The sequence below is a fragment of the Brienomyrus brachyistius genome, chromosome 21 (genome assembly GCF_023856365.1).
Source record: "Brienomyrus brachyistius isolate T26 chromosome 21, BBRACH_0.4, whole genome shotgun sequence".
Classification (NCBI taxonomy): Eukaryota; Metazoa; Chordata; class Actinopteri; order Osteoglossiformes; family Mormyridae; genus Brienomyrus; species Brienomyrus brachyistius.
The window spans coordinates 13,743,335-13,763,667 of NC_064553.1; the positions used below are offsets into that span (position 1 = coordinate 13,743,335).

The following is a 20,333-nucleotide window of genomic DNA, read 5'->3' on the forward strand; positions in this document are numbered from 1 at the left end:
CACAACAACATAGGAAGAACATGCAAACTCTGCACCCATGTGACCCAGGCGGAGACTCGAACCCGGGTCCCAGAAGTGTGAGGCAACAGTGCTAACCACTGCACCACCATGACGCCCCCGCCTTATGTATCAATCTTATGTAAAAATAAGTGAACGATTCCATGTAATTTGTGTAAATTGTATTAAACAAACTACTTAAACTTTGCCCAGCGCCCTGTCGGCAAACTCTGTCACTAAAGATTAAACTGTTCTTACACTAGTTCCTTTATTAAAACTTAAGAAGATTTTCAAAGGGAGCAAAGTAAAATCATAACACCACCCCCCCTTCCCAAAAAAGCCACACATGCACATACTATGCACACCAATCTAAAGATGCGCAATTTTGTTTATGTATAAAACAAGGGCACAGATTATAGTAAACCTTTATTACAAAGTTTCTTTATGTATACAAGTTTTTAAAACAAGACATTGGGTATATTTGTTATTAAAAATGGCACATTTATTGCTACATTACTGTTATATACAGGACAGTTCAATAACTAGATTATATTTATATATATAATATAAAAATAAAAACCGGGTCTGAGGCACTCTGAGAACAGTTGTGTCCTCAATGAATGTGAGATGGCAAGGTTCCACTTCAGTGTATTTACACTGGGAAGGGGAGAAGGGTTACTGGTGCATTCCATTCAAATCCATTCCCACATTGACAGAATACAACGTGACACACATGGACATTTAGAGAACACTGGCTGCACACACAGGTTCGAGCTCAGCTGCATCTGACAAGTTCACTACGCTGGCTTTTAAAGTCAATATTTTGGCAGCTGATTACACAAAGATCAGAGGCCATTTGTGTCACTGACAGCACCGGGAGTGTGCAAAAGCAGGCACTGCTCTTCATGTTAAAAACGATCTAAAATTCCATTTCGGGTCATATTGCAGAGAATGAATTCATAATGAAGTAAAATGCAATACAACTCAGGTTGCCTGTATGTTTGCTATAACTCAGTCCACCCCCCCCCCCCAAAAAAAAATTCCAGTTACATGTGTATGACCCAAAGCACTTCCAAATAACGGCTTTTATAGAAGAATCACACCTTTTCAAAGACACGCCTCAGAATCTCTGACAATAAGATGTGTTCCTTGACTGGCACACAGCTAGGACTGTGCAGCCCAGACAATAAAGATCTGGATGAAACTGGCAGAAGTCACACCTATGAATGCAAGAACACATTAAAATATGCAGCACTGTCCACGTGTCACTTTAAATGCATGGGAAGAAGTGATGCAAGAACCCACCAAACACACAAGGTAGCATGCTAATTGAAAAAGGCCTTATCTACAAACTATAACCCCTAACCCTCCAGCATCAGTCATGGCATAGCATGACAACCTCTTGTAAGTGTAAACAGTGCCATGCACTGCACTCACCTTTTCACCACTGGAGCTCAAAACAGGAAGGAAGGCATCTGATAAAAAAATATGCAAAACCTAAATAGTACAAGACACAGGAGGGGGGGGGCAGGGGAGCGGGGAGGAGGCCCTGCTATAAGCCGCCAAAGCATTTGAAATGCAACCATAAAACACGGCTGTCTCAGAAGTTCCCCAAAACCAAAAACAATAACCACACAATAATAACCACATATTACAACACCAAGGCAGGGGGGGCAGAGTGAGAAAAAACATTTAGGCACTGAGGTATCACTCTCCAGTTTCATGTCTGGCCACATTACCTAACATCTGTTGCTTTCATTTTAAGTTTTACAAACCTTAAAATTAACAGAAGCGGATGGTCATTATCCACTTGGCTCCCGCCTGCAGCAAGGTGACTAACAGCTATTCTGTCGCCAGCATTTATGCTTCCAGTCTGCATCAGCCTCCCTTGGCCTATTGTCAGCAGACACCGTTAATGCAGATAGTTTCAGCGACCATACAGAAGACCGGACGCATTTACAGGAGCAGATGCCTGCCTATTTGAACACACCAATTTGCATCGTACATTCAAAACCAATTGCATATGTAATTTCTACACATTCACCTTAGATTATTTCACCTTTTTCTTAAAATCGCAATCAAGTCACAAGCCAAGTTGACATTTACACACCTTTCAATGGAGTTTCAGTTCATTTTCCTGAAGGGGATTTTGATTGCTATATGTTCCACTACATAACTCATTCAATTTCACCATTTCCAAACCAAACCAGCCCACTGAACTATATCAAACTGTATGCAAGTACTCAAATCTGCAGGGAAACAGTGCTTGTAGTTGTGAATGGTGGTGGTATTTTCTTTTTCCCTGCATCTTACCTTATCCTGTTTGTTACAATATCCATTGTAAAATGTAATATATATTATGCAATATAAAAGTTTATGAAAGCATCCATGCATGCTTTGTTTTGCTAGTGGGACGTTGACCAATACAAATCCTTTGCAATCAAAAGTTAAACGCCACCCTGGCTAGGAGACCTTTGCCGAAGCTTTGCTCCTTTAACATCTTGGGATCCCCAGCGTTCTCCATGCAGGTGGCCAGGCTGCTTTCCAGTGCCTTTCAGCCAAATTCAGCCACTTCCAGACTCCAGAGGACCACCTCAACCTCTGGAAGCAGTTTTGGAGCTGTTCGCCAGTCTGATGAGGATTCCTGCTCTCTCTCGATCTCCGGACATTTCCTTGCTTAAAAGTCTATGGAAGCATGTAGGCAAAGCAACTCCGGGATCTTAGTATACTGAACAGACTCTTGTCCCACTAGCACTGAGGAAAAAAGCGTGTCAACACTCCAAGATCATGACTGCACTAAACACCAATCTGGACAGCCCTCGAGAAAGGGAGGACTATCGATAAGTCTGCTCACTGGAGCTGGGTGCTTTGTGCCGCTCTTGGGCCTGGCTGAAGGGGACATCAGAGAAGGTCCTTCATTATTTTGTGCTATAAAACAGCACTTGGGACTTAGCCAACATATATTCAGCCCCACAACCGAGGCAGAAAGGATTGCAATACTGTGGTTACACACAAAAATTGGACTCAGTCATCTGAAAAATAATCCATGTTAAGTCTAGAGGTATTAAACTTTAAGATTTATAATACTGGAAGTCCCATTATGGAGATTCTGGGACATAACTGCACTTGAAAGCCTGAATTCTTCACTACATTGGGTTCTACAAGCTACATTTCTGCATACTATAAAACCCAGTTAGAAATATTTTTTTTCCGAGGAGGGGGATACTCGTCTCCAAACGGGGGCAGCTTGTTGACATACAAAACTGTGCTCATTAGGCACATCTGCATTTACATTTCATGAGATTTTTCTCAGGGCTTTTTCTCAGTTTCATGGTCTGTTTTTGTACTGGGTGCTTCCAAATCAATGTTGAGATCATGGCAGAATGTTCGCCATAAACACCACATCTGAACGGTGTTGCAGCTGTCTGCTGTCCTCAGGAGTTACACCTGGTTCTGTCAGTCTCCGTGGTTAAGATGTGTGTAGCTGTGTGAACATGCATCTTCTCAAATATGCTTTTATATAGAATGACAGAATGTGTACACACACTAAGAATGGTGGGGAAAAAATAAGGCCACATCTTCCAGGATCCCAGGAAGTTCCAAAGGATCTGGAGGAGGGAAACACATTTTGGACTTCAAAAAGTAGCACGTACCTCTGACATACAGCATATATGCATCGAATGCCTACAGTTATCCGTTATCAAGTGAGTCGTGAGTACAACCTGAGACACACACAGTGCATTCAGTGATGTTCAGTGTTCCCACACCACCTTACCTGAGAGTTACATATGGCTGACTGGGTTCTGCCCCTCTGTCCCCAGCCCGGGGTGTCCTGACAGCTGCATCTGGGGGTCAATCACCCCTGACACTTTCTCCTCCTCTCGCCGCTTGAGACACGCAGCCTTTGGGTTTAGATTGCGTTCTTTTGGGAGACACAGAAAAATTGCAGGGTTGAGTGGTACCTCTCCACACCTCAGTAGTAATACGGAGTGCAAACAATACAGAAAGGGCTGGAATTCACTAGCCGGCCCAAAGATACTGGGCGAACAACACACATTTTATATGCATCGGGTGAGTCAAAGTCGGCAAGGAAATTAATGACTGCTTGACGGAAGCGGAGCAAGAAACAGCGATGAGGCAGAAAGACAACCAGTCAGTATAAACAAAAACAGACCAATGCCCCCCTTTTCACAGTCACATTCAATATATTTGACATACAGCAGATAGTGAACTGAATGGCATGGGGACTGAAGTCAGAGGTAGAGGGGCAGCAAAGGCAGAACAGACAAGAGCGAGAGACTGACAGCGACATCTTCAGCTCCATGCCGTACATCTGTATGGCGGTGAACCAGGGCAGCGCGCAGGTATAGCGGGGAGCCCTACCTCGCACCTGCTTCTCCAGACTCAGAATGACCTGCACGGCCTGCTGCAGGATGATCAGCTTGGTCTGAGCCTTGTCGCTCTTCAGGTGCGCCTGGCACATGCGGCCCAGCTCCCGGAAGGCCTCGTTTATGTCCCGCACGCGCACACGCTCTCGTGCATTGTTAGCCAGGCGGCGCTCCCGGTCCCGCTGCTCCTTCTCCTCTGCCGTGAGGCCCTCATCTGTCACGCTGCTGCCGAGTGGGGGGGGGGGCGGGCAGTTAAATTACTCCCAGAACTTTACCCAGCATGCCCTGGGTCTGCCCCACACCAACCAGTGCCATGAAGCTACAGTTTCGGCTAAGTGCACCTATGCGATTCATCTTCCAAGACTCAGAAGGCACAGCGAAAAAAGGAGGCCTGCCTTCAGTCCTAGGACAGCGACTTACAGCCACCATAGACAAACTGCTACTTCCTTGTGGGTAGCATGTGGAAGGATGATGTTCCAGAAGAGGAGAATGGGACGGGAGAGAGAGCAGGGCAGGGCCGGACAGCCAGTAGGAACCTGAACTGGAAGGCCTGATCCAGGGTTGTGAGGAGCTTTATCTAGTATGACTGCTTTGCTTATGCCGCTGCATTCCACATCAAAAATGGTAACGTCGATATCATCATCTGGCGAGTTCTGCCCGATGACAGTTTTGTAAATGTTGTTTTTCTAAAGAGTTGAACGTAGTTTTTTTCCTGACCAAACCGCTCAGTTGAGCCTGACTGTCAGCCACTTGAGGCCAGGAGTTTTAAATTGAGACTGGGAGTTTCTGGGGGCTATTGGGGGCTGCGAGGAGGGAAACGCGAGCATGAAGAGTGCCAGAGAGAAGGCATGGAGGACAAGTGCATATGTAAAGCAGCGGGAAAGCCGAGGGGGAGACAGAGCCCCAAGTATACCAGCGAGGTACTTAATGGATGGAAAGGCGAGGCTACAGCCAAGACACAGGAAGACACTGATAAAAGGGAGTGTGTCAGTAGTATAGCTAGTAGGATGTTTAAGAATGAAACCAGAATATGCGAGACAAAGGACGAAGCTGGCAGACAACTCAAAGCTAGTTAAGTCGAGGTAAAGGTGGAAAACAAGATGGCATACTGCTGCATCTTCCCCATTCTCAGCAAACCGAGGAAGGCTGGATGAACGCGTTACAGGCAAAAGGCGAAGATACGTGTATGAGAGGATAAGGTCCGTCAGTTACACATGAGCTGCTGGAGGAAAGGACTTTGGATGGAGGACTGACATTCCCATGCAGGGCTGCTTGCTCCCAGATGAAAGTGGGCAAATGCACCAGGACGGCATGCAGGACGTCACTCCTAGTGCTTCGGCCTGGACTTTCATCTTGCCGCGTTCTGTGGTCGTGCAAAGGGAGGCGCCGTAGTGGGAGCAAGAAGGAGCGAGCAGGCAGAGGCAGGAAAAGCCGAGCGAGCACACGCATACAGTACACACAGTGAAAACAGCCCCATGCCATTGGGTTCTGGCCCGCCCCCTGTAGGGGGCAGCCTTCGGCTGAATGCCTACGCCGGCCTGGCCAGCAACCCCACTGACCTCGCACTTGCTGCTCCAGGTTGAGTATAACATTAACGGCCTGGTGCAGGATGAGCAGCTTGGTCTGGGGTTTCTCGTTGCTCAGGTGCAGCTGGCACATTCGGCCCAGCTCCTTAAAGGCCTCGTTGATGTCGCGCACGCGCAGCCGCTCGCGCGCGTTATTGGCCACCCGCCGCTCTTTCTCCCGCTCCGCCTTCACCTCCAAAGGAAGATCCTCATCGTCATCGTCATCGTCATCGTGACTAACAGGGGTTGGAGGCCAAAACCAAGCAGGGGAAGGGGTGGAGGTAAAGACAGGGAAATCATCACATAGACCAACACCCCTTAAGCTCCCGCCAGAACATCCATCTCCATATTAAAGGCATGGAGAAGCTGCAGTGCACCAATAGTCGTGAGGCTGCAGTTTCCCAGGGCTTAGATCACAGACACCACTGCTTTATACGTTACCAGTGTTCAATAGCCTATTTTGTCACTGTATTTTCTTACTCCTCTGGGGAGCCACACAGGTCAGGTGTCACATGACAAGTAGGGCATTTATTCTAGTCCCTGGCTTGAGAACACCTGGATTTTCTGAAAGGGAAATGCTTCTCTGAAATCAGCATACACCATATAAATGTGTGCCGGTAGTCTTCCGAAAAAAAAAGGCTATCATATTCCACTAAAACTTCAACACCAATTTAACGGTGATGCATAAAATGAAGAACAGGGCCCAAGGCAGCAATGGCCTCAGATCGTCGGAGCAGCTACCTCATTCTGGCACGCGGCCCTTTAGATTCCTTTCGGTCATCCTCAGACTTATCACCAATGGAGGCGTTCTCGTCATCCTCTTTGTCCTCCCTCTTGATGTTGGAGTTGCTCGAGGAGTGGGAGGAGTGGGATATGCCGCTGGCCAGGCCTGAAAGAGACAAACAGGTAAATCACAAGCTTTCCTGTCATAATCAGCCCAAAGCAAGCAGTAAAACTGGCTACACAGAGGCGGAGATGCACATTGGCCTAGCTGGGACACTTACTGGGAAAGGAGTCCGGCTGACTGAGCTCAGGAAGGGTGTTCAGCTGAGTGGGAACAGATCCACGGTGTCCATGTAACATAGCACCACTAGAGGGCAGACTTGGAGGGTCATCATGGTGACTTCCAACCTGAAAGCAAAGACGGATGGGTAAGGTTAAATGGGCAGGCCCCCCATTTCAGCACTGTAATCTGGTCAGAGAGATCACGCCAAGGCACGCTCACCATAGCTGGGTGACGAGCACCAAGGCCCAGGCTGGCACTGGCAAAGGACTGGCTGCTCAGCAAACCGCTCATGTCAGTTTGATCAGCGTGGGCGCGCATGACGTGGATGGCCTCCTCCAGGTGGTCCTCCAGCTTGTTCTGCAGCAAGGACACGAATCAGCGGGAGAAAATCTCTCATGGAACAAGTTCATCCAAACGGCATGATGTGTTGGTACCCACCAGTACGTGCAGCCCGCCCTCAAAACCAGGTGACAGGGACGACTGTCCGGATCCCCGTGACCACTGGGACACTGTTGCCAAAGATTGAAAAGGCATCCGATTTAGCACATAAGGTACACAGCATTCAGCAAGAGCACCTAATCTACAGGTGAGAACAGGAGAGGTCAATCAAGACAGCTGGGCAAAAACGGCACACCAAAAAAGAAAAAGACCAATGGTGTATGAAGCACTACATAGTACAATTCACCTTATGCACAGCAGATGGCGCTATAGTCTTTAAGAGCACTCACTACTGCCAGCATAGGCAGGCAAAATTTCCTGACTTCATTGTGGTCCCTTCTATAACCTGTTGCTCTGCCTGGTTACATTCCAACTTTCCGGGAATTCCATCGTAAGCAATGAAGATCCCTCCCCTGAGCCTGTCACTGAATCATGATGGAGGAGAGCAGCACGGGTACCTGCGATGTTCTGAGGCGAGCTCACGGGAGTGGTGGGGCTGGATGGGAAGGTGTTTCCGTTGGGGTCAGCGGAATAGATCTGTGCACATTCAAACCAGCTAGCATTAGCACCATAAACATCTGCTGTAATAAATGGATCGCCCAGCAGTGGACAGAACGAAAATACAAAATGTTTCTCTCACCGAGGCTAGCGCCTTCCCAATCTCATCCCCAGAACTCCCGGTCACAACTCGATTGACTGGGGAGCAAAGGCAACACACAATAATGCAGATCATGCAACTCCACACAATTCTAAGGAATCTTTCCGCAGTGCACAATGTCTGTGGCTTGAGTCGTGGGACAAAACACCCAATTTCAACGGAGCACATTCAGTGTCATAGCCGTAACGTTAAATTTGCATGCCGAAGCGGATATCGATACGGGTGCCATACCCAGAATGCCATCTGCACCACTGACGGGTGGGGTGAGATTGGAGATGCCGTAGGCACCCGAGCCAACGTGACAACCAGAGGTTAGGCTACCGTTCACCTCACTGCCATGGAGGGGGTAGTTCTGTTGGGACAGGGCAGGATGCCGCTTCTAGGGGGGAAAAGGGGCACACAAGAAGTCAGAACCACGACCAGTCTCATAATGCCAACAGAAGGGGTCTGAGGAGCAGCTCTGTGCTGCTGCAAGGCCGCTCACCATCCTGTCCTGGGGGCTGACCGCAAAGGGGGCAGGCTGACCCAGCTGAGAGGAACTCCCTAGCACAGAAGGGAACCCGGACTGACCCAGTGACCCAGGCGAGGCCCAGGTGTCAGGACTGTCTGCATGAAGGCAGAGGAGAGACAGAATCATATTTAAATCCACCAAAATCACAGATGCGCGTACTGCATTGTGGAATCGCTGCACAGCCCTCAAACACCAACCTTGCATGTAAAAGGAGGCCGGGTAGACAGAACCAGGCTTGGAGCCAGGATAACCAGCACTCTCCCGGTTATACTCCTCCCCTGACGAGGAAGCGTAGACCTAGAGGACACAGGATCTACAGTGAAGTCAACTAGCACCTGCTGTCACATTTACAACCACATCATGCTGCCTTTTTGGTCTGACAGACTCATCCTGTGGAACAGGGTGCCCATGTCCCATAGGGGCAAGCTGGCCCCTGCCAGAGGAGGAACAGTGGCGGAGAGCTCTACCGAGAGCTGTGATTAGGCGGCAGCTTCTTATCTGCATTTTTAATCGCATCCTGACATCAAAGAGCACGCAGCCCCCTCAAAACGCCACGCAATCATGTGGAGAATATGTTAATCGGAATGTGTGAAAGCTTTGGCTCATGCATGACTGGCGCAAAATGGCCACGCCCTAGTCTAGACAATCCCCACCCCCCGCTCCAGCAACTGTAGAACCCAGAACTGACTTTTCTTTGTAATTTGATTAAACAGGGAGAAGTGAAGAGAAGCATACAGAAATGCACTTCTAATTACAGAGCCATCTGCCCGTTCCTGGAGTCCGGCCAACTCCACAGGCAGCTGGCTCTGGGGGGAGGGGTGGGGGCGAGGGGAGAATAAGATGGAGGAAGTAGTAAGAAGAAAAAACAAAAAAAAAAAATAGAGCAAGAACAGGAGAAGACTGCAGTAAGGGGGCAGGAGAGGAAGAGGGTCTGTTTTGCTTAATTCATCAAGCAGACGCTAAGATGTAGAACGCTAAGCAGTAATGCTGGAGGTCTTCTGCTCGGCCACCAGGGGGGGAGAGATTAAGACTGAGCAGCACAGACTCAGTGACCTTCTAGAACCAGGCGTCCGGCCATTCGGAAGCTCTCAACGCTGCATGGAAGAATGACTAATGTAGGGGCTGAATCGCTCCCCTTCATACGGATAGCAGTTTAGCATGCACAAAACAATCAGGAGCCTGACAGAGCTTAGGAGGAAGGAATACAAGAGTATTCCACACAGGGTAACCAGTCATTTTATTCTGAAAATAACGAAACAGACTTCGAAGAAGTCTTAAGCTTGTAAGCGAACACAGCTTACTGCATGCGACAAGAGACCACATGGGCAGTGTGGGTAAAGATGGACCCTCTTGTGGGGTTTGAAGAAAAAAAAAAAAACACGCCCGGCCATCCAACACCCTCACTAAGCTTCTTCTCCCTCCAGCACCATGACTGAACAGACAGACCAGACCAACTCACCGAAGATGGCAGTCCAGCAGGAACCTTCCTTACTTTTTTCACCGGGACTTCTATCAACGGGAAAAAAAATAAAAAATGTTTATTCCATTAGTCTATTCATATATAATGCAGATCCAAGAAAAGGCCGGAGATTATCCAAGAAAACACAAAACATGAGGCAGGGACACTCTGGATGGGATGCTAGTCCAAAGGACACACTCTCATACACCATGGAAATGTAGGGCAATTTCGACACGCTGCTTCTCCCATATTTTTGGACTGGAGTCTCCACAAAGAAAGGGACAAGATGCTAAAATGCACAGCTTGGTTTAATCCAATAGTCACTGTGGGAAAGAAACATTGTGTATCAAAGGAGAACAGCTTACCTCAGCTATGAGATCTACTATTACCACCACTACTGTTGCTCTTTATTAATTCCCTCTAGGTAAATTCTCTTCTCACCTACCCCTTCTTGCTCTCCACACAGACACATACATAGCGGAGAGGATGGCAGTGAAGGGCAGCCTTCTGCAGCCAAGCCCATAGAGCTGGCGGTTAAGGGTCCACAGACATGAATGTTCTGCCAAGGTCGGGTTCGAACTGGTGACCCACCCAACCCAGGCACAGAGGTTGGGCCCGCTGAGCCACACGCTGCCCCAAATGGACACTCTCACTGGCTGTCACTATTCTACTGATGCAATTTTAATCTGAGAATCTGCCAGTTAGTACCGAGGCTGTCTTCTTACCGACAGGGGTATCCAGAGGGCGCCTCCTAGGGTTGCTGGGGCAGGTGTAGTATGGCGGAGCCTTGAGCCCTGGGACTGACAGGGCGTCAGGGCCAGGCATGACCATGTCGCTGGATAAGAAGCCCGGCTGGCGAGGGGAGAGAAGGGCAGCGTGAGAGAGGAGACAAACCGAACTACCCTACACCGATCCGCGGGCGCTACACTCACCTGAGACACGAAGGAAGAATAATGACCCCGCTCGTTTTTACCTGGAAGAGAGAAGCAGACGTGACCACGAGAGGCAGTGAAGGTATTAATAGCACGACGGCCCACTCCATTCAGGTGCGGGGGTCAACACCGTAAGCAACTAAAAGTACTACCTAACAATTTCACACATTCTCATAGCCAGAATTTTTCACAGAAGACAGATGTGTTACTCAAGGCTACAACAGTAAATTTTCTCCGAACGTGAAATGTAAACCATCAGCTTCTGCTCTTAATAGACCCAATTAAGCTTCTCCGCTATATTGGGAAATAAAACCACAGCCGAGAACAGTCACATGGACGCAAGGGGACAGGGCCTCTGTGCCGTAAGGCTCGAGTTCATGGAGTTTTATCAGTGAATGCAGTGTCTCCACATATTTACGCATGCAGACAAAATGTACCTGACAAATCACCTCATTAAAAACGGTGCAGAAATAAACACCACCCATCCCCCTCCAATCCTGTCCTGCCTAAAGCAGGAGAAGAGAAACTCCAGGTCAAAGCAAAAAAAAGAAAAAAAAAAAGCCCAAAAGACAGTTCATACTCTGGTGCCCCTAATAGACCGACCCCTTGAGAGGGACAGGGAATGAGGGTTCTGGTCTAAGCCATTCATCCGCCCAAACACATCGACGTCATCCTGCTCTACTTAGGCTGTTCATCAATTCACTTTCTGGGTGAGCGGACGTGGGGCAAGTGGCCTAGTGCACCGGTGTGGGGGAAGAGTTTACTTGGAGCAGCGATGCTGGGTTAATTATCTTAACAGGAGACAGAAAGTAGTTCAGCCAGCATACCAACGATCCCAGCACCGAGAAAAGGAGAGTGAGGCAGGCCATCCTGTTCGGCGTAGTGGGGGCTGTCACCAAAACCCTGCGGGGACAGATGTGCACACATCAGGATGGATACGACCAACCAAGCAGCCTCTGCTTTCACAGGAAAGCCCACCCACCCAAACGCACAACCAGTCAAAAGTTTTCGTGCACCACAAGTTACCACTGATATGTAATTCATAAGATGTTGATTTTTTTGTTCGTCAAGCACTAGAAAGTTGAGTGAAGAATTATAAATAAGTCAAAACAAGTTCTCTTTATGCATGTCTGACATCCTATTAACTGGTTGTGTGGTGACGGTATTAGTTGAATTCTAGGCTGTCCTTTAACTTTAAATGCACTAGTTCACCATTGTCTCCCATGAAGCAGCAGTATTTAATGCCCCCCGTAGAAAAGAATGCCTCAAAATCTCTCTGCTGGTCACTTACGAATCAAAGATGATAATAAAGGGTACTGAAAGGATGAGCATATTGTGAATTTGCTAGCAAAAGAATAGAGTGTAATTTTAGTAAATGTTAAATGAGTAACATGCAAATGTAGAAAATCTCAGTATGCGCATAAACCTTTCACTGGTATTGAACTTCCTTAGCCATACAAGTGCCAAGCAAAATAGGGCAGCCTGGCATTAAGGATTCAAATGATGAAAGTTGTCTGTGGAAACCTGGGCATTAACAGGTGAGAATTACAGATTAAGCCAAACTGCAGTCAGGCAAATTTTTTTTCCCCTCCCACCAAAGTTAGAGGATTAGCTTTTGGCCAAAATAACTCATCTATGAAAACAGTTACATAACAAAACAGGATTCTAAAGCTAAAACCACTGGGTTCTAGCCCTTAGGCAGAACAAGAACACTACTATTCATGTAACACTGGCTCTCACCCGTCCATGAGTGAGGGAGCGGCTGTTCTCATCTTCCGGTCCCCAGGACCCCAGGCTGTTACGTTCCTCCACTGGATGAAATGCAAGGGATTAGGCTGCACGTCGCACACAAACACTAGACAAACACACGAACACTTGTTGCTGAAAATGTAGGGGGGGGGGGGGCTTGGGCAGACCATCCCGGCTACAGCATTTATCGGAGAAAAACTAGCATTTCACATCATGTCAAAAGACCACAAGCACAATTTGCGTATGCCATAACCAACAAGTCAATCTTATTAATGACTAACAAGTAGTTTACCTTGAAGCGCACAGCCTGAAGTATTGCGCCTTACTTTTGAAAGTCAAAGTAAATCGAACTCTCATGAAGCAGGGCATGCGAGCAGAAGGGGTGGAGCACCAGGAATCTCAGTGATTTCAGTGGTATCCCACTCCAAATCATTCTAGCACCAGTAACAGAGTTTAGTCAGAATTTCAACCCATCCATCGTTAACTGTGAATTTGGGAAACACATGGGACACGTTCTGACTGTCGCTTGTAGCCCCTGCGCCTTTCACCACTTCCTGCTAACCATTATGGAGCAGCTCTAACCAATTTCTCTCCGCATATCTACGTCCATCGCTCCCATCAGACTTAATGGGAAAAAAAGGACAGTGCATGCAGCCCAGTGTTTCTCTCTATAAAAGCAGGCTGAATACTAATTGCTGGTACAGAAATTTCTACGCCTCCCTCCGCCACATTAAGCTCACCATGCCTCTGCAGAGAGAGGCGGCTTAATTGCACACTGATTTGCATAATTGTGCATATTAATTTGGCTGCTGTATGAATATTCATGTTCTTTTGATTTTTTTTTGTTTATAAAAAAAAAATAAAGTGAAAGGCTGGGGGGAGTGAGCGGGGACTAACAGCGCACTGTGCCACCAGCAGTCATATGGCCACTAATCAGCTGTGCAGAGTCTGTTAGCTTCACGTCGCTATTCTTTCAGGGTTAGAAACACCATAACCTTTTCACCAGCTGGGTATTGGTGGTGAGGCACTGACAAAAAACGAAAGTGAGGCAGCGTTCCGAGATACAAACCAATCCGGACTGTCTACAGAGAACAGAAGTGGCCCTCCAACGGCGATAGGCAGAAAAATGGCTAACGACTCAACTATCAGCACATACCAAGTGTTTCTGATGGCATGGTGTGGCGTAGCCCCTGTGTGGGCGATTACTGACAGAGGCCTTTAGATTTAGGCTACAATCAAATTAGGGGGGTGATGACTAGAAGGGGATTGTGGGAAACTGCAAAATTTCCATGCTGAAAACCCCATCGTGTAGACAATGGAAACACGACTACTCTGCATATACTTGTTCCACTGAGAAAGAGGAAGATACACCTTAGACAACAGATAACGGCAATCCTCCACATGAGAAACAACTGATTTTTAAATTTATTTTTAGTAGTACTACTTATCTAAAGCAACATTCATCTCTCAGAGGATCTGTAGAGCATCTGGGGGCTAAGGGCCCAACTATGAAATCAGTCTGCAGTCCCAAAGATTTGAACCTATGACCTTCCAATGACAGGTACAGCCTCCTAAGTGCTAAGCCACACACCAAACAGGCCTGCCTCTTCAACATTGTAGGAAGCCCAACAAAGACGCCACGATGGTGGCAATATTGTCTCACAAACGGAAGACAGTCAATTCTCTCACCAAAGGACATTTTCTCAATGACGCAAGACTCTTTGCCTAGCAAACATGCAGCAAGCTACAGACCTACATGTGGGAGCCCTCCAAACAACTGCTGCCAGTCCGAATGGGTCTAACAGCCCTGGTCCCACAGGAGAGTTTGGCACTATAATCATATGGGTGACGTTCACAGGCTTATAGAAAACGGAAAATGCCGAACGGCACCCAAATCAAACAGCAAAGATTCGCACTCATCTTTAAAATGACAGAGGGCAATCAATAGCAGGCTGAGCTCAATCAATAAAAACAACATGAAACATCCAGACTAACATCTAAATTAGAAGTAAAACAGTTCTGTCAGCAAGGGTACCTATATGTTAAACATTTATGGACATTTTACTGTATAGCAGCTTCTGGTTCAGCTACCAATTACCCGGTATAGAAACTTCTTGTTGATTTTTCACTTCTTCTGCATTTTTTGTGCCAGGGTGCATTTAAAAATACCGTGTAAGATCTCAGTTTCACTCTGTCAGTAAATGAAACCACACAGCCAGGTCCCAAAGGGAGGCACTGAAACTCCCCCTTGTGGTTGTTATTGCAGGTGCACATGATCCTTTTAAAATGAAACATTCAAGGCAGCATCATATAACCAGCACCATACCGTTGAGTAGCCTTACCGGTATGGTAACACTAAAATAAGCTACTGAAGAGCCAAGGCGGCACTGTAACGTTACATTGGCTTATGTTCATCCAGCCAATACAGAATTAACATCCTTCTGAGATACAGTCAGACATCTATCGCTTTGCGCTGTGTATTTCAAAGCAAAAGAGGCAGAAGAAACAGAGAAGCTCATTTCCTGCCACCTATTTCACACTCAGAGTGGGACACTGACTGGGGTTTAGCAGAAGAGGTTCAGCAGGACACCAGCAAAGCCTCTTCCTGCCAGTGGTTTGATTGGGGAGGGGGGGTCTTCCAACATAACACCATCTAGCTATCAAAGGAACAACTAAATGAAATCATAGAGGGGCACGTGAAAACACTGGAAGCTAAACAATTAAGGTAATGTACCAAAACATTTGTCTGATCTTCCAGGAAGGAGACTGTCCCATAATTGCTTTTACGCCCCTGTTGATCAATCTGCTGTATATACCTCTATAACGTAACAGTTTTTCTACAGAGTGAGCTGGATTGTTGAAAGTCATCCCCTAGCATATCCACATCACTGGAGAATGTTTCCAGATGCTCAGCCAGTGACACAGCTCATAGGAGACGGTTGTACTAGAAGCACTGCAAGCTTTGCCTTATCTTTGAACCAAACGGCAAGCATGTGAGGGGAGGAGAGAAGACATTTTGGAAAGATGATGAGACAAAAACCAAGGAGATCGGTCTCAATTCACATAGAGGCATTAAAAAACAATCTGGAAACGTTACCTGAGCCGACAAACTGGCTGCTGCCTAGCGTCATTGGCCGGGTCTTGCCGTTCCCCACAGGTGGAGCAAATGTCTATCAAGGGTAGGGCAATTCAGAATAATCATCCAGAAAGAGACTGTTAGCATGATAATCCAGTACTACACAGAGTACCCCAATACGTCAACAACACACTGAATAGTAGGTCACTGCTTATAGTAATGCAGGTTTTCCACTCCTGGGAACAAGTAAAAGTGCTGGATTGTTTGCTACAAAAGCAAGCTTTTCTAGCAGATTTCAGTATTTGTACGAATCCTTATTACTTAAGACTAAAACAAAGCCAGTTTTGGAAGGATTTTTATTTAGATTCAACAACATGCTGGACGATTCCACAACACACAATGAGGACCACTGATGAACACTAATACAACACTGTTGAGTTTAACGGCATGTAACCTGAAAAATTGCTAGTTTAGGTTGGTTATAGGCCCTTGTTGTGGTATTCTAGAGAACTACATTTTGAGTTGTCACTATTAAGTGCCCAGCAAGTAAAAATGTTCCTATCTAAAGTATTTTGCAACTAAACGTAATCTACAAATCAAAAACTGCCAGATTTTATAACAGCCGTTTCATGTTTGGAATTTAATAAATCTCTTTGTAATTCTCCACTTGCAGCCCTTTACTAACTAGGAACAATACGAGCATGTTGTCTTGAAGCATTAAAGACGTGGACAATGTCATGCAACAATGAAGCAAATCACAGACCAATCAAAAGCAGAGTTGACAGATATCAAGAGGACCAATCAAAACCACACTTACCGTACTGAAGTCGAGCAGGTCACTAAGCTCCTTGTCCGTGCCCACAGCAGCCATTCCGTGTGACTGCTGCGTGTTCATCCCACTCGGAGATGACCAGCTTCCTACTAGACACAACCAGAGGACAGAGTCGGCTATAAGCAGATTCTCTTAAGCTTTACAAAAGGTCAGAAAAAAATTAAACGACACTTCTAAGACTGTGGCCATGGTACATGGTACATGGTACATCTACTTTAATCCAGGATTCCCCAAATGCAGCCCTGGAAGGCTCCGGGCCAAAGGTAATGCCCAAGGGCCTTATAGCAAACTGACCAACTAGGGTGTAAGTCAGCAAGATCAAACACGATGACATTAAAAGCTTTTAAAAGGGTCACAAAAAAATAAGCGCGTCCTTTGGAAAAAATGCCCCCCACACCCCCAACCATCATTCAAAAAACCAATACAGCACTAAAAAGCGAACACCTTGCTCTTGTGATCTACACAAGTGTGTTACTGGCACATCTGTGATACACAATGATAGCCCACCCTAAATTGCCCGACACCTCAATCAACCAGCTCTTCCAAGATAACACAGCTGTAAAGAGCTCAGGTAGTTATTCTCAGTCTGGATAAACATCTGCTTCGAAAACTACACATCTCAGTGGGAAACAGATACAGCAGCCTGTTTTAATATTGATAAGAACTTCCCACTTGGGATTAAGTAAGTATATCTTATATCCATTACTAGAATTTTGAAAACTCCTCACACTTATACCAAGAGGCCAGTTACTTCACAAAAACACACTGTTGTGTTAATCACGTTTATTAACCTAGAAGAAAAAAAAGTTACACTGCATCAACAGGTGGTGCATTTTCGCACCTTAACTACTAGCCCACTAAAACCCACTCTCCAGTATTAAACTGAACCAACAAAACCGCAGCAGTCCCAGCAAGTAACACGCAATGTTGGCCCAAATGCACCATTATAATTCCAAAAGTACTACAATGAATGACTAACCACTATGTCCATCTTAACCTCTGAATATGTGTCAGATTTTTTAAAAACAACTTTTCACTTTGAGTGCACCAATAGTCAACTTCAACAGGAAACCGAAATAATGCAAAAATTGCGGCTTAGTCCTGTGACACCGTTATTTGACCGACGTGAGAAAATCTTAATGGCAAAATGTCTTCATATTTTCGGTTAACGTGCGCGCCTGGTGAGTCACTGGGTCAAGGTGGACGACGCTAACGGTCCAGTCGCGCGCCGCCCGAACGCCAACGCCACTCGCGCAGCGGCACGCATCAGCATCGATCGATCGATCGATCGATCAAAAATTAAAACGTCCGAGACGGCACACTGCAGACAGATTTTCAACATACTGCAACGTACGGCGAACGTTTCTCAACCAGTTGTATTTCGTGATGACAAAAATCTAAAATCCGAGCGAACAAAAAAATAAGCAGGCGACACGACCAAGTAGAAACTGAAAAATGAAGGAATATAGAATTCACTTTAATATTAATACCTGACATTGCATTGCATATACTTCCGCTGTAACATTTGCGTTATAATTAATCGAAGAAAAAAAATTGTTGCCTAGGGCTGTGTCCGTGCAAGTAAACCACCAATGACATATACATTAGCTCACCTACATATTCAGTAGTATTTGATTAAATCAGAACCATTAACCACCAGCAGCCAGACAAACACCTACATAGCAATAAAACGCCTTTCGCGCAATTTCCCCCCAACTTCACATCGGAGCTTAGGCGACGGATTGTTTAATACCGACTGCATACTAGCTTGATTCACTGCCATTACAAAAACATCCAAAATAGTACAGTGAATAATAAGAACCCCATACTCCTAAAATACACCCGTCGTGTGAGTTGCCAACGATCTCGAATTTTGATTTAATCGCCCTGATATTTCACGAAAAAAAAGACCGATTATTGGCTTCTCCGTACTCACCATTAGAGTACACAAGGATTATAGATGAAACGTTTTCCCCTTTTTAAAAATCGTCGTGCAGCGCAAAAAAACACCAATACGAGCTCTTAATTGAGGGCAAGCATGACACTGGTTTAAAAAAAATCCAAAGTTAAGCGGTCCCGGCTGGACCCACAAAAGTCTGCACATCTGTCCAATTTGCATTAAAGGGCTTGCGCGAGGAGGAGGAGGGGTGGGGGCACAAGGAATTTCCTGCCAAATATGCAACAAACAAAAGTCAAATAAAACGCTCCTTCGGAATTTCGACCACCTTATGTATTTCGAAGAATTAAAAACCTATTCTACTTTTAAGATAAAATACAAATACCTATGCAGTCATTATAAAAACAAAGTACAAGAGGACCGATTTAATGCATCCACATATTCCCAAAGATGTTTTAAAATGATTTAACATTAACCACAATAATTAAAACACATACATTTATTTGCTCTAAAATACGGTTTTACATGCTATAGCGCCGTCCTACTTATATTCGACCAACTTCAGTTTCTTTTAAACTTTAATACTAGTCTTCACAAGAGTGAACAAAGGATTAATTGCCACCTCGATGAAACGTACACGCAACTTGCAGAACAGATAAAAGTCCGATATCACCTATGAACAAACCCACGTTTAAAACTTTATATTTAGTTTTTTTTCTAAAAGTTTTATTTATAAAAGACTCACATAAATACACAACTATTCTCATTCCAAAACACCTGGCTTTAAGGCGGGCATATTTACCTTATATTAAAAGTCTGGCTTCGAACAGCAGAAAATATATGGACGGCACTGTAGGAATAGCGTGAAACTTAAAAGGGAATTCCCTTCAACGTTTCAAACTCGGCGGATTAAACGAAGCAACTGCATTCTCCGTTCTTCTATAAACGTGACGTGAGGGACAGTCCAGGACGTTTATACAATCTAGCGTTTCTGCATCCACACAAACTCTACAACTCTTCTATGTATCTTTTTCTTGCTACAATTGATACCATTTCATCCGCGAGGTAGACATCTTAACAACCTCCACATTGTCAGCCTCAACATTATATCCCTCCGCAAAAAATAAGGACGTTGTCACCAGCGGTGTCCAATTTCATACATTGAATAAAAAGTTCGACAGTTTACATTTAGGCAATGAAGAGCATATAATAACTGTATCCTCATACGCAGGCCTATTTGTGCATATCGATTTCCCCGTATTTACAAAAAGATGACGTTTTATTCAAGGATTCTCAAGAACTAAACTGGGTAGCGGAGGGACACAGAACATTAACGGGTAATGGAGCAGAGGCTGCGTGAGATGGAATGATAAACCTGCAGTGACCGGACCAATAAGAGTCAGAGAACAAATTGATGGGCAGGTATAGTAGCCAGTGGAATCACCGAGTTGATATAAAAGCCAAACCCTCTTCCCGCTCGTTCTCCCATGTTGTGTTACTGAGGCTCGCGGTTGGGCTTTATTGAGGTCTTTTTAATGTGGTAGATATCATACTTGACCGGTATACAGGTAAGTTTTCTTCTGTAGTATGCATTCGTAGATATACACAAAGCATAAAACTCACTCGTATGTCCTTCTTTCATGTTTTAATTGCGGTGTATGGTTTGTTTTTCAGTGAATTTCACAGTATAAGGTCTACCGGTACCACTGAGAATTTTTTTTAAATTTGCCCATCAAACATATGGTAATACACTATCGTCCACACAGCCTACATCTCTAGATTTATAGTATAATTAAACAAATGGCATAAGTGTTATTCCTAAAGC

General features: G+C 45.6%; 1 protein-coding gene across 8 annotated transcripts; it reads right to left on the reverse strand.

Moving 5' to 3' along the window:
* Window positions 1-410: 410 nt before the first annotated feature.
* Window positions 411-19,767, reverse strand: LOC125716636 (transcription factor E2-alpha-like). 8 transcript variants are annotated; one of them, XM_048989188.1, is made up of 20 exons: window positions 19,311-19,767; window positions 16,597-16,700; window positions 15,801-15,873; window positions 12,695-12,765; window positions 11,782-11,857; window positions 10,955-10,995; window positions 10,748-10,874; window positions 10,023-10,072; window positions 8,761-8,860; window positions 8,537-8,658; window positions 8,284-8,431; window positions 8,035-8,090; window positions 7,853-7,931; window positions 7,395-7,465; window positions 7,176-7,313; window positions 6,955-7,081; window positions 6,692-6,839; window positions 4,381-4,607; window positions 3,773-3,919; window positions 411-3,605 (listed from the first exon to the last, which is right to left on the reverse strand). In XM_048989188.1, the coding sequence occupies exons 2-19, from the start codon at window positions 16,672-16,674 to the stop codon at window positions 3,780-3,782; spliced, it is 1,872 nt and encodes a 623-aa protein (XP_048845145.1). In that variant the 5' UTR covers window positions 16,675-16,700; window positions 19,311-19,767; the 3' UTR covers window positions 411-3,605; window positions 3,773-3,779. The 8 variants fall into 8 exon arrangements, with proteins under 8 accessions (XP_048845145.1, XP_048845144.1, XP_048845141.1 ...); XM_048989187.1 differs by having other exon boundaries at window positions 4,381-4,610; window positions 19,311-19,758; XM_048989184.1 differs by lacking the exon at window positions 4,381-4,607 and adding an exon at window positions 5,945-6,186 and having other exon boundaries at window positions 16,597-16,697; window positions 19,311-19,733.
* Between the last annotated feature and the right edge of the window lie 566 nt (window positions 19,768-20,333).